This window comes from Bos grunniens, chromosome 8, assembly GCF_055505025.1.
Source record: "Bos grunniens cultivar Pamir isolate PY7600 chromosome 8, Bosgru_T2T1.0, whole genome shotgun sequence".
In the NCBI taxonomy this organism is placed as follows: domain Eukaryota; kingdom Metazoa; phylum Chordata; class Mammalia; order Artiodactyla; family Bovidae; genus Bos; species Bos grunniens.
In genome coordinates this window covers 446329-460004 of record NC_141172.1, presented here as the reverse complement: position 1 = coordinate 460004, position 13676 = coordinate 446329, and the positions used below count along the sequence as shown (strand labels likewise).

The window sequence follows — 13676 nt, the reverse complement described above, 5'->3', positions numbered from 1 at the left end:
GGAAAGGAGTACATCAGGCTGTATATTGTCACCCTCCTCATTTAACTTATATGTAGAGTACATCATGCAAAATGCTGGGCTGGATGAAGCACAAGCTGGAATCAAGATTGCTGGGAGAAATATCAGTAAGCTCAGATATGCAGATGACACCACCCTTATGGCAGAAAGTGAAAAACTAAAGAGCCTCTTGATGAAAGTGAAAGAGGAGAGTGAAAAAGTTGGCTTAAAGCTCAACATTCAGAAAACGAAGATCATGGCATCTGGTCCCATCACTTCATGGGAAATAGATGGAGAAACAGTGGAAACAGTGTCAGATTTTATTTTTGGGGCTCCAAAATCACTGCAGATGGTGATTGCAGCCATGAAATTAAAAGATGCTTACTCCTTGGAAGGAAAGTTATGACCAACCTAGACAGCATATTAAAAAGCAGAGACATTACTTTGCCAACAAAAGTCCGTCTAGTCAAGGTTATGGTTTTTTCAGTGATCATGTATGGATGTGAGAGTTGGACTGTGAAGAAAGCTGAGCACCAAAGAATTGATGCTTTTGAACTGTGGTGTTTGGGAAGACTCTTGAGAGTCCCTTGGACTGCAAGGAGACCGAACCAGTCAATCCTCAAGCAATCAGTCTTGAATACTCTTTGGAAGGACTGATGCTGAAGCTGAAGGTCCAATACTTTGGGCACCTGATGTGGAGAACTGACTGAATGGAAAAGACCCTGATGTTGGGAAAGATTGAAGGTGGGAGGAGAAAAAGAGATGACAGAGGATGAGTTGGTTGGATAGCATCACCGACTCAATGGACATGAGTTTGAGCAAGCTGTGGGAGCTGGTGATGGACAGGGAAGCCCTGTGTGCTGCAGTCCATGAGGTTGCAAAAAGTCGGACACGACTGAGCAATTGAACTTATAATAAGTCAATTTTATTACATTTTGTTTGCTTTCTTATCAATGTCATTATCCAGAATATTTGATAAGTGGCTATTTCTGTGTAAGAAAACAGCTCCCTGAACTAAGAGCTAAGGATAGATACTTCCTATTTTATAGCAGTTTTTTTCAGTCCCCTTCACTTATTCCATATACCCTGTGGCATGTACTTTAACTTTTCTAAATAATCTGCAACTTTATCACTTCTGCCTTAGACCAGATTTGGGTCATCATTCAAGGAGATTATTACCACTTCCTCCTTCTCTACAGAAACTTGCTTCTGGCACATCCCAAAACTATTCCACGATATTGGGAGAAATGACATTTTCATTGTTAATGAGGACAAAAAACTCTTCTTCCACCTTGAAATCTTCTTCCCTGAGTTCCCCAAATCATTTCATTCCCAGTTCATCAAACTTCAGTGACCAGAGCCCAGATTTATAACAAGTAATAACAATGGTTACTTGAAGTTTGAATATCATGATTTTACTAGACAACAATTTCAAAGACTTAACACAAGGCAAGTTTATTTCTTTCTCTGGCACAATTTTCAGAGGCATGGTCTACAGGCTCTTCTGCTCCCTCCTTGAGTCAGAGACCTGGGCTCCTGCCACCGTCTTGCATGGCATTTCAATTCATGGGCCACAATGAAAACAGCATGCAGAGGGTATGGCGGGTCACATGGGGAGATGTTCACAGGCCAGGCCAGGAAGTAACACCAAGACTTCCCCTCCCTAGTTGGGATTCAATCACTTGGCCATGAGCATCTAGAAAGAGGCTGGAAACAGTGTGTTTGCATGCCTAGGAAGCAGAGGACACTTGTGTGGGGGCAGGAAGCTGGCAGCCACAGAAGTCACCGAAGGAGACGGTGTCCCAGAGTTCTGACAGAATTACTTGCCATTTTATTCCTCCAGTCTAAGTATTGTTTCCACCTCTTTGAGTGACCCATTTTCTTTGCATCTTCAGGCCTCTACACTCTGTATCTTCTCCCCAAAGGACTCTTTCCTTACATTTTCTTTGGTCAATACCTACTTATCTTTGAAGTCCCAACTTAAAGATCACTTCCAAACTTGATATCTCATAAACAATGTTTCATTGTTAGAATTTATTTTACTTTTCTAGTTACATTAAATGGTTATTATGTTTATTACAATTTCTGTTGCCTGTAGGATCTGTCCTTGGTCCATTAAAGCTAAAATTTAGTGTTTTTCTTCTGTTTCTGTGCTTTTTTATTTTAGTATACAGAGAAGAGATAGGACTGTCATATTTATCCTAAATACTTTTCCTGTTTCTGTGCTTTTAGTTTTGTTTATTGTATGACATGCAGAATTCTTCTGTAAGTTGTTTTTTCTCTTCAAATTTCTTTCATTGCTTTTAAACTCAGAAAGTCCTCTGACACTCTGAGATTAGATTTACCTCTATTTTTATTTTTCTTTTAATTACCTATTTTCCAAAATTCTCTCAGATATTCATGCTTCCAGGATATGGTTTCTACATTGATAGTTCAGCTCCTTGCCCCTACTTCAGAGCATCCTTCTCTTCAGCTTCTCCAGAACAGATGGACATGGTGAGTTATCAATTTATTTTTTGTGTTCATTTTGTGAGTTACAACATTATTTGATGTCTCCTTTGGTTTCTGAAAAATGGGAATAGTTGGAAAGTCATGAAGTATAACTCAAAGAAGTTGCCAGACTTCTATGGAAAGGTAATGAGACCAACTTGGAGTTGAATTTTATTGATTCTGTGAATAGATTTCAGACCTAACTCAACAGTGTTGACAGATCATCAACATGTTATAAAGAGAACCTCTTTCCCTCCTGCATAAAATTAACATGAGTCAGAGTACAAATTCACGAAGCCATCGGACTCTTTCTCTGAATATCAACAAGGGTCAAATAGACTAATATTGATGATTAGAATTAACTTATTGATTAATCAAAAAGTCCAGCTTTAATCAAGATAATATGAAGAAAAGAAGCAAGTTGCTAACTACTACCATGTCAGGAACTCACAGAAGAGCCATACACTGAAATCCAGTAACTGCAAGAAGATTGTAATACTTATCCTTGGAGATGGGGTGTTTCTGGGTGTGTTCTTGATTTACTTGCTTTCTCACATCATTAAATATGCTCTTCATAAGTTATATATGAGTAGAGTTGGACAACTGAAACTACATATAAGGCATATGCAGATGAAAGAATATTTGAAAAAATAAAGTAATTGGTGTTCTGGGAGAAAATGATGAACTTGAGGGTAAAAAAATGTCTTTTTAATGTCTGGGATTCTGACATGTTTCCATATATTAGTGGACATGATGGCATACAACCCAGATAAACCTGAGGTTAACCCTGAGCTTTCATTATCTGATCTCAACATAAGATAAGACTCCTTTTTAAAAATTTTAATGTTATGGCAGAATTCTCCTAAAGCCTCTTGAAAGTGAAAGTTGCTCAGTCATGTCCAACTCTTTGTGACCCCATGAACTATGTAGTCCATGGAATTCTCCAGGCCAGAATACTGGAGGGGGTAGCCTTTTCCTTCTCCAGGGAATCTTTCCAATGCATGAGTAGAACCCAGGTCTCCTGCGTTGCAGGTGGATTCTTTACCAGCTGAGCCACAAAGGAAGCCCAAAAAGCATGTTAATTTCAGTAATTCTCCTCTCTGTCTTATTTTAGGCCTTTCAGAGATTAGCCCAACTTATAGAAGAATCTCTATGAAGAAATCAAACTCTTTATAGCACTCATGGATTTCAGATAAATTATTTCTATGTTTTAGCAAGAAGAAATGATCATTGGTGTAAGACTTACAGATTGGGTTTCAACAAATATGTCACATTTGTAAAAATTTAACTACAAAACTTTTAAAGTGCCCTTGAAACCATCAGAATACCAAAATATATTTATAATCCTTTTGATAAATTTTCAACCCCCCAAATGATATCCTTATCATGGGTTTTATTGTAAAGAACTCTATAGTCACTTTCTGCCTTTTCACACTTACTATAATAAAATGCCAGGCTGGATGAAGCACAAGCTAGAATCAAGATTGTCGGGAGACATCAATAACCTCAGATGTGCAGATGACACCACCCTTATGGCAGAAAGTGAATAGGAATTAAAGAGCCTCTTGATGAAAATGAAAGAGGAGAGTGAAAAAACTGGCTTAAAACTCAACATTCAAAGAACTAGGATCATGGCATCCAGTCCCATCACTTCATGGCAAACAGATGGGGAAACAGTGGAAACAGTGACAGTCTTTATTTTCTCGAGCTCCAAAATCACTGCAGATGGTGACTGCAGCCATGAAATTAAAAGACGTTTGCTCCTTGGAAGAAAAGTTATGACAAACCTAAACAGCATACAAAAAAGCAAAGACATTACTTTGCCAACAAAGGTCTGTCTAGTCAAAGCTATGGTTTTTCCAGTAGTCATGTATGGATGTGAGAGTTGGACTATAAAGAAAGCTGAGCGCCAAAGAATTGATGCTTCTGAACTGTGGTATCGGAGAAGGACTGCAAGGAGATCCAATCAGTCCATTCTAAAGGAAATCAGTCCTGAATATTCATTGGAAGGACTGATGCTGAAGCTGAAACTCCAATACTTTGGCCTCCTGATGCGAAGAGCTGACTCATTTGAAAAGACCCTGATGCTGGGAAAGATTGAAGGCAGAAGAAGAAGGGAACTACAGAGGATGAGATGGTTGGATGGCATCACCAACTCAACAGACATGAGTCTGAGCAAGCTCTGGAAGTTAGTGATGGACAGGGAAGCCCTGCATGCTGCAGTTCACGGGTCGCAAACAGTTGGACAAAACTAAGCGACTGAACTGAGCTGATAGTCGCTTTATAATTTCCCATAAATTTTCTTTGAAACTAACATTTTACAGTAAATTATTTGTAAGAATATAATGAAATTCAAAAGAGACACTGATGTATAGCACAGGCTTATGGACTCTGTGGGAGAGGGAGAGGGTGGGAAGATTTGGGAGAATGGCATTGAAACATGTGAAATGTCATGTATGAAATGAGATGCCAGTCCAGGTTCAATGCACGATGCTGGATGCTTGGGGCTGGTGACTGGGACGACCCAGAGGGATGGTATGGGGAGGGAGGAGGGAGGAGGGTTCAGGATGGGGAACACATGTATAATTTTTTTTAATTAAAAAAAAAGAATATAATGAAATTCAAAATGGTATATCATGTAAACTCTATTTTTAATTAAATTTAATAAAAATGTATTGCAAAAGTTGTTAGAATTTGACCATTGGGCATAATTCTCAGTAAGAGAAACACAGACATTATATTATGGCATAGGAATCTCTTTAAAATAAAATTCTAAAACTAAACATACCTAAAGGTCTGCTTGCTAATTCTAAATGAGGAGGAGAGATCCAGGACATAGAAAAATTGACTAAATTGTATTTTTATACTACACTACTTCAAAAATGTATTCATATCAGTTATAGGATTTCTGGCTACTACACTCCTTTCAGGTACTTAGAATATACTTTTTAATGATTTCTTTCTCACCTTTATGATCTTTATTTCCCTCATCTGATTATTAAATATATGCTGATCTAAATGTTTTCAAACAATCCAGGAAGAATAAGCAATAAAGTTAAAGTTGCTGGCTGTCTCAGCCTCAGCATGCATCAGCCAGCCTTTTTGATGTTTCTGTGCATGTACACATAATATGTACAAGAATAGGATGTCATTAGGACAGTATCAAAAATACCCTGTATCTGTTTTCTGTTGCTGTAGAAAACTTTACCTACGTTCCATGATCTAGTCCTTATAAAGTTATCAGGTTCTTTGAGGAATTAGGACACTTATGTCAGTGTTATCCCCACCTTCCTTATATATATATATAAATGTCTCCATCATGGCTATTATTTTCTCAGCATCTGAATGAGCTGGAGCATTGAGCCCTGGTGAGAATCACTATGGTTATTTCAAGCTAACCTAAAATTAAGAGTTGTCGGAAGGTTCAGAGAGCCCTAGGCAGGATAAACCCAGATAGGAACACACTGAGAGGCATAGTACTCAAATTGACAAAAATTAAAGAAAAAATATTAAAGGGAATATTAAAATATTAAAAATATTAAGGGAAAAGGCAATAAATAATGTGCAAAGGAATCCCCATAAAGTTAGCTGGTTTCTCAGCAGAAATTGTGCAAGTCAGAGGGGAGTGACATGATATATTTAAAGTGATGAAAGGGAAGGACTTACAACTGAGAATATCCAGCAAGGCTCTCATGCAGATTCTACAGAGAAATGAAAAGCATTTCATCAGAGACTGAAAAGCATTACTATCTGAACCACCAGGGAATTCTTGGTGGCTCAGACGGTAAAGAATCTGCCTGCAATACAGGAGACCCAGGGTCAGGAAGATATCTTGGAGAAAGGATGGCTACCCACTTCAGTGTTCTTGCCTGGAGAATTCCATGAACAGAGGAGACTGGTGGGCTACAGTCCATTTGGTCACAGCGTCAGACACGATTGAGCAACTAACATCTTTTTTCACTTTCAGACCAACTTTGCAACAAATGCTACAGGAACTGCTCTAGATGGAAAAGAAAAGGCCACAACTAAAAACACAGAAATTATGAACGGAAAAGCTCATTCATGCATACAAAGGCAAACGTACAGTAAATGCTTCTAACCAGCAATTGTGAGAAGAGTACAGCATAGACATAGGATACTGGAAATACCTTTGAAATTAAAAGACCAGTAACTTAAACCGATCTTGTATATAGATGCTATGTCAAAACCTCATGATAACCACAAACCAAAAATCTAAAATAGATACACACAAAAAAGAAAAGGAATCTAAACACAATACGAAAGTTAATCATCAAATCACAAGAGAACAAAAGCAGAGGGGAAGAAAAAAGATCTATAAAAACAAACTCCAAACAATTAATTAAATGGCAATAAGAACATATATTCTTATATAAGCCTTCTTCAGCGATCAGTGCAAAGAAATAGAGGAAAACAACCCAATGAGAAAGACTAAAGATCTCTTCAAGAAAATTAGAGATACCAAAGGAACATTTCATGCAAAGATGGGATCGATAAAGGACAGAAATGGTATGGACCTAACAGAACCAGAAGATATTAAGAAGAGATGGCAAGAATACACAGAAGAACTGTACAAAAAACATCTTCACAATCCAGATAATCACGATGGTGTGATCACTGACATAGAGCCAGACATCCTGGAATGTGAAGTCAAATGGGCCTTAGAAAGCATCACTACGAACAAAGCTAGTGGAGGTGATGGAATTCCAGTGGAGCTATTTCAAATCCTGAAAGATGATGCTGTGAAAGTGCTGCCCTCAATATGCCAGCAAATTAGGAAAACTCAGCAGTGGCCACAGGACTGGAAAAGGTCAGTTTTCATTCCAATCCCAAAGAAAGGCAATGCCAAAGAATGCTCAAACTACCGCACAATTGCACTCATCTCACACGCTAGTAAAGTAATGCTCAAAATTCTCCAAGCCAGGCTTCAGCAATATGTGAACTGTGAACTTCCTGATGTTCAAGCTGGTTTCAGAAAAGGCAGAGGAACCAGAGATCAAATTGCCAACATGCACTGGATCATGGAAAAAGCAAGAGAGTTCCAGAAAAACATCTATTTCTGCTTTATTGACTATGCCAAAGCCTTTGACTGTGTGGATCACAATAAACTGTGGAAAATTCTGAAAGAGATGGGAATACCAGACCACCTGATCTGCCTCTTGAGAAATTTGTATGCAGGTCAGGAAGCAACAGTTAGAACTGGACATGGGACAACAGACTGGTTCCAAATAGGAAAAGGAGTACGTCAAGGCTGTATATTGTCACCCTGCTTATTTAACTTACATGCAGAGTACATCATGAGAAACACTGGACTGGAAGAAGCACAAGCTGGAATCAAGATTGCCGGGAGAAATATCAATAACCTCAGATATGCAGATGACACCACTCTTATGGCAGAAAGTGAAGAGGAACTCAAAAGCCTCTTGATGAAAGTGAAAGTGGAGAGTGAAAAAGTTGGCTTAAAGCTCAACATTCAGAAAACGAAGGTCATGGCATCCTATCCCATCACTTCATGGGAAATAGATGGGGAAACAGTGGAAACAGTGTCAGACTTTATTTTTTTGGGCTCCAAAATCACTGCAGATGGTGACTGCAGCCATGAAATTAAAAGACGCTTACTCCTTGGAAGGAAAGTTATGACCAACCTAGATAGCATATTCAAAAGCAGAGACATTACTTTGCCAACAAAGGTTCGTCTAGTCAAAGCTATGGTTTTTCCAGCAGTCATATATGGATGTGAGAGTTGGACTATAAAGAAAGCTGAGCGCCAAAGAATTGATGCTTCTGAACTGTGGTATTGGAGAAGGACTGCAAGGAGATCAAATCAGTCCATCCTCAAGGATGGTTTTTCCTGTGGTCATGTATGGATGTGAGAGTTGGACTGTGAAGAAGGCTGAGCGCTGAAGAATTGATGCTTTTGAACTGTGGTGTTGGAGAAGACTCTTGAGAGTCCCTTGGACTGCAAGGAGATCCAACCAGTCCATTCTGAAGGAGATCAGCCCTGGGATTTCTTTGGAAGGAATGATGCTAAAGCTGAAACTCCAGTACTTTGGCCACCTCATGCGAAGAGTTGACTCATTGGAAAAGACTCTGATGCTGGGAGGGATTGGGGGCAGGAGGAGAAGGGGACGACAGAGGATGAGATGGCTGGATGGCATCACTGACTTGATGGACCTGAGTCTGTGAACTCCGGGAGTTGGTGATGGACAGGGAGGCCTGGCGTGCTGCGATTCATGGGATCGCAAAGAGTCGGACATGACTGAGCGACTGAACTGAACTGAACTGAAGAACATATATACTGAAAATTACCTTAAGCCTAAATGTATTAAATGCTTCAACAAAAAGACATTGGCTAGCTGAATGGATACAAAAACAATACCTTATACAGAAGAGTCCCACTTCAGATCTAGGGACACACACAGACTGAAAGTGGGGAGACGGGAAAATGCATCCTCTGCAAATGGAAACCAAAAAAAAACTGGAGTAGCAATATTCATATCAGACAAAATAGACTTTAAAATAGAGACTGTTACAAGAGACAAGGAAGGACAGTACATTACGATCAAGAGATCAATCCAAGAAGAAGAAATAACAATTGTAAATATATACGCACCCAACCTAGGAGTACCTCAGTATATAAGGCAAATAGAACAGTTGTCACTCTGCAGGGTTTCCTTCTGATTTAAATTTAAATATTGACTTGTCAATTATGAGTCCCTCCTCTGGCCCCATGTAAAAAAGTCTTCAATGCTTCCCTGTAGATCACTGAAACTGAAAGCTAGTTCTTTGAAAAGATAAGCAAAATTGGTAAACCACTAGACACACTCATCAAGAAAAAAAAGGAGAGAACTCAAATCAATAAAATTGGAACTGAAAAAGGAGAAGTTGCAACAGACACCACAGAAATACTAAGGATCATGAGATACTACTACAAGCAACTACAATATACACCAATAAAATGAACAGCCTAGAAGAAATGGACAAATTCTTACGAAGGTACCAAGACTGAACCAGGAGGAAAGAAAAAATATGAATAGACCAATTACATGTATTGAAATTAAATCAGAAATTTAAAAGGTCACAACAAGCAAAAGTCCAGGACCAGATAGCCTCACAGGTGAATTCTATTAAACATTTACAGAAGCATTAACACCCATACTTCTGAAACTATTCAAAAAATTGCAGAGGAAGGAAACTTCTGAATTCATTTTGAGGCGACCATCACTCTGATACCAAATCAGACAAGATACCACAAAAATAGAAAATTACAGGCCAATTTCACTGATGAACACAAATGCAAGAAATCCTCAACAAAATACTATCAAATCAACTCCAACAAAACATTAAAAAGATTACACACCATCATCAAGGGGATTTATCCCAGGGAAGTTAGGATTTTTCAATATTAAGAAAATAATCAATGTGATATACCACATTAACAAATTAAAGATGGTTTTTATTTTTAATTTGGATCATCTCAATAGATGCAGAAAAATCTTTTGATAAAATTCAACATCCATTTGTGACTTTAAAAAATCTCTTCAGGAAGTGGGCATAAAGGAACCATATGGGCTTCCTTGGTGGTTCAGATGGTAAAGAATCTGCCTGCAAGGCAGAAGACCTGGGTTCAATCCCTGGGTCCGGAAGATCCCCTGGAGAAGGAAATGGCTACCCACTGCAGTATTTTTGCCTGAAGAATTCCATGGACAAAGAAGCCTAGTGACCTACTGTCCATAGGGTCACAAAGAGTCAGACATGACTGAGCAACTCTCACTCACTTACTTTGATGTCATCATAATTACATCAAATATAACAACCCACAGCTTATACTGTACTCAACTGTGAAAAGCTGAAAGCATTTCCCCTAAGTAAAACTCTCACCATTTGCAGATGACACAATGTAGTACATAAAAAACCTTAAAAATGCTACCAGGAAACTTCTGGGGTTCATTGGTGGATTCCATAAGCTTGCAGGATACAAAATTAATATATAGAAATCTGTGGCATTTCTATACACAAACAAAAGAAAATATCAGAACAGAAATTAAGGAAACAATCCCATTCACTAGAGCAAAAATAATAATAATAATAAAATACCTGTGACTAAACTTACCTTAGAAGGCAAAGATCTATACTCTGAAAACTATAAGATTTGATAAAAGATATATTGAAAATACGGAGAAGGCAATGGCACCCCACTCCAGTACTCTTGCCTGGAAAATCCCATGGATGGAGGAGCCTGGTGGGCTGCAGTCCATGGGGTCGCTAGGAGTCAGACATGACTGAGCGACTTCACTTTCACTTTTCACTTTCAAGCATTGGAGAAGGAAATGGCAACCCACTCCAGTACTCTTGCCTGGAGAATCCCAGGGACGGGGGAGCCTGTTGGGCTGCCGTCTATGGGGTCGCACAGAGTCGGACACGACTGAAGCGACTTAGCAGCAGCAGCAGCAGCATATTGAAAATATAGATGACACAAACAGATGGAAAGACACACTGTGTTGTTGGACTAGAAGTATCAGTATTATTCAAATGACCATATTATCCAAGGCAATCTACAGATTCAATACAATACCCATTGAAGAATTTTTCATAGAACTAGAGCACATAATTTAAAAATTTTTTACCCAGAGGGATGGTACGGGGAGGGAGGAGGGAGGAGGGTTCAGGATGGGGAACACGTGTATACCTGTGGCGGATTCATGTTGATATATGGCAAAACCAATACAATATTGTAAATTTAAAAAATAAAATAAATTTTAAAAAAATTTTTAATAAAAATTTTTATGGAAATACCAAAGATCTCAAATAGCCAAAACACTCTTGAGAAAGAGGAATCGAGTTGGAGGAACCATGCTTCTTGTCTTCAGCCTACACCACAAAGCTACAGCCATCAAAACAGTATAGTATTGGCAGAAAATGAGACATTAGACCAGTGGGACAGGATAAAATGTGCAGAAATAAACTCAAAACCTGTGGTCACCTAGGCTATGACAAAGGGGGCGAGAATATACAATGGCAAAAGACGGTCTCCTCAACAGGTGGTGTTGGGAAAACTGGACAGCTACACGTAAGAGAATAAAATTAGAACATTCTCTAATACCATACACAAAAATAAACTGAAAATGGCTTATATACCTAAATGTAAGAAAGGATACTATAAAACTCCAAGAGTTTTTTCACTTCCTTGACAGTATCTTAGACACACAAAAGTTTTAATTTTGATGACGTCCAATAATAATTTTTTGTGTGTTGGTTGTTTTGGTGTTATAATGAAACTTTTCTCTAAGGTAAAATCATAAAAAATTTACATGTATATTTCTGAGATTTTTACATTTTATCTCTTATATTTACCTATTTAATCCATTTGAGTTAATTTTGGTAGCAGATGTGATGTAGTTATCCAATATTATTATTTTGTATGTGAGGTCCATTTGTTACCCCACCATTTTTTTGAAAAGGCTGTTCTTTGCCCACTGAATTATTGTGGCAACCTTCTCAAAAATCAATTGACTACATATATGTGTGTTTTTTAGAAACACAATTCAATTCCATTGATCCTGTAATTATCCTTATACCAGGAGCACGTTGTATTGGTTACTGTAGCTTTGTAGTAAGGTTTGAAGCCAACAGTTTTAATTTATCCAGTTATGTTCTTCATTTCCAACATTGTTTTGACTATCTGGAGTCTCTTGCATTTGTGTTTCAGTAATCAGTTTGTTTATTTTTGCAAAAGGCAGTTGGAATTTTGATAGAGATTGGATTGAGCCTCCAAGAACAATTTGTTCTCTTGCCATCTTAAAATTTCGAGTCTTTCAATCCATGGACATAGTCTGTCCCTGCATTTATTTCTTCCAATAGTACTTTATATTTTTAGTGTACAGGTGTTTTACCCATTAAATTCATGTCTATGTATTTAAAAATAAATAAATAAAACTCCAAGAGGAAAACACAAGTAGAACATTCCTGACATAAGTGGCAGCAATGTCTTTTTGGATCCATCTTCTAGAGTAAATGGAAATAAAAACAAAACTAAACAAATAGGACCTAATTAAACTTTCAAGCTTTTGCACAGCAAAGGAAACCATAAATAAAATGAGAAGATAACTTAGGGAACTGGAGAAAATACTTTAAAAGATGCTCCTGACAAAAGATAAATTTCCAAAATATTCAAAGAGCTCATATAGCTTAATATCAAACCAAAAAAATCCAATCAAAAAATGGAGAGAAGACTTAAATAGACATTTCTCCAAAGAAGAGATACAGATTACCAACAGGCACATTAAAAGATGCTCAACATTACTAATTATTAGTGAAATGCTAATCAAAATTACAATTAGGTATCACATCACAAGGGCTGCCCAAGTGACTCAGTGGTAAAGAATCTACCTGCAAAGCAGGAGACATAGGCTCCATCCTTGGGTCAGGAAGATCCCCTGGCAGAGGAATTGGCTACCTACTCCAGCACTCTTACCTGGGAAATTGCATGGGCAGAGGAGCCTGGGGGCTACAGTCCATGAGGTCACAAAAGAGTCAGATACGACTTAGCAACTAAACAACAACATCACGTTACAGTGGTCATTATTAAAAAGTCTACAAAGCATAAATGCTGGAGACAGTGTGGAGAAAAAGGAACCCTCCTGCGTTGCTGGTGGGAATGTAAACGGCCACAACCACTATAGAGGATAGTTTGGAGGTTTCTTAAAAAACCATGTGATCCTGCTATCCCACTTCTTGGCATATACCTGGAGAAAACTCTAATTCAAAAAGATACATGCACCTCACTGCTCATTCCAGCACTACTGTCAATAGACAAGGCATGGAAGCCTAAATGTCTGCTGGCAGATGAATTGATGAAAAAAGATATGGTACATATTATTCAGCCATAAAAAAGAATGAAATACTGCCATTTGCAGCAACATGGGTAGATTCAGAGATTATGATATTCAGTGAAGTCAGAGAAAGACAAACATTATATGATACTACTTATATGAGGAATCTTATTTTTAAAAAAGATACAAATGCGCTTATACACAAAATAGGAAGAGACTCATAGACATATAACATAAACTTGTGTTTACCAAAGTCACTGGGAGGAGAAGGGAGGGAGAAGTTAAATTAGGAGCTGGGATTAAAATAAAGTATGTTATATATAAAATAGATAAGTTCCA

General features: G+C 38.1%; 2 protein-coding genes across 11 annotated transcripts in view; one reads left to right on the top strand and one right to left on the bottom strand.

Moving 5' to 3' along the window:
• The window catches only part of LOC147366546 (kynurenine/alpha-aminoadipate aminotransferase, mitochondrial-like), a 36798-nt gene extending 33155 nt beyond the window's left edge, over nt 1–3643 (top strand). Inside the window, exons 12-13 of the mRNA XM_086414193.1 lie at nt 2392–2493; nt 3602–3643. Of these exons, the coding sequence (XP_086270319.1) occupies nt 2392–2493; nt 3602–3643 (144 nt within the window). The remainder of the gene's footprint in view (nt 1–2391; nt 2494–3601) is intronic.
• LOC147366544 (uncharacterized) overlaps nt 1–13676 on the bottom strand; it is a 204795-nt gene that overhangs the window by 116523 nt on the left and 74596 nt on the right. The window lies entirely within an intron of this gene.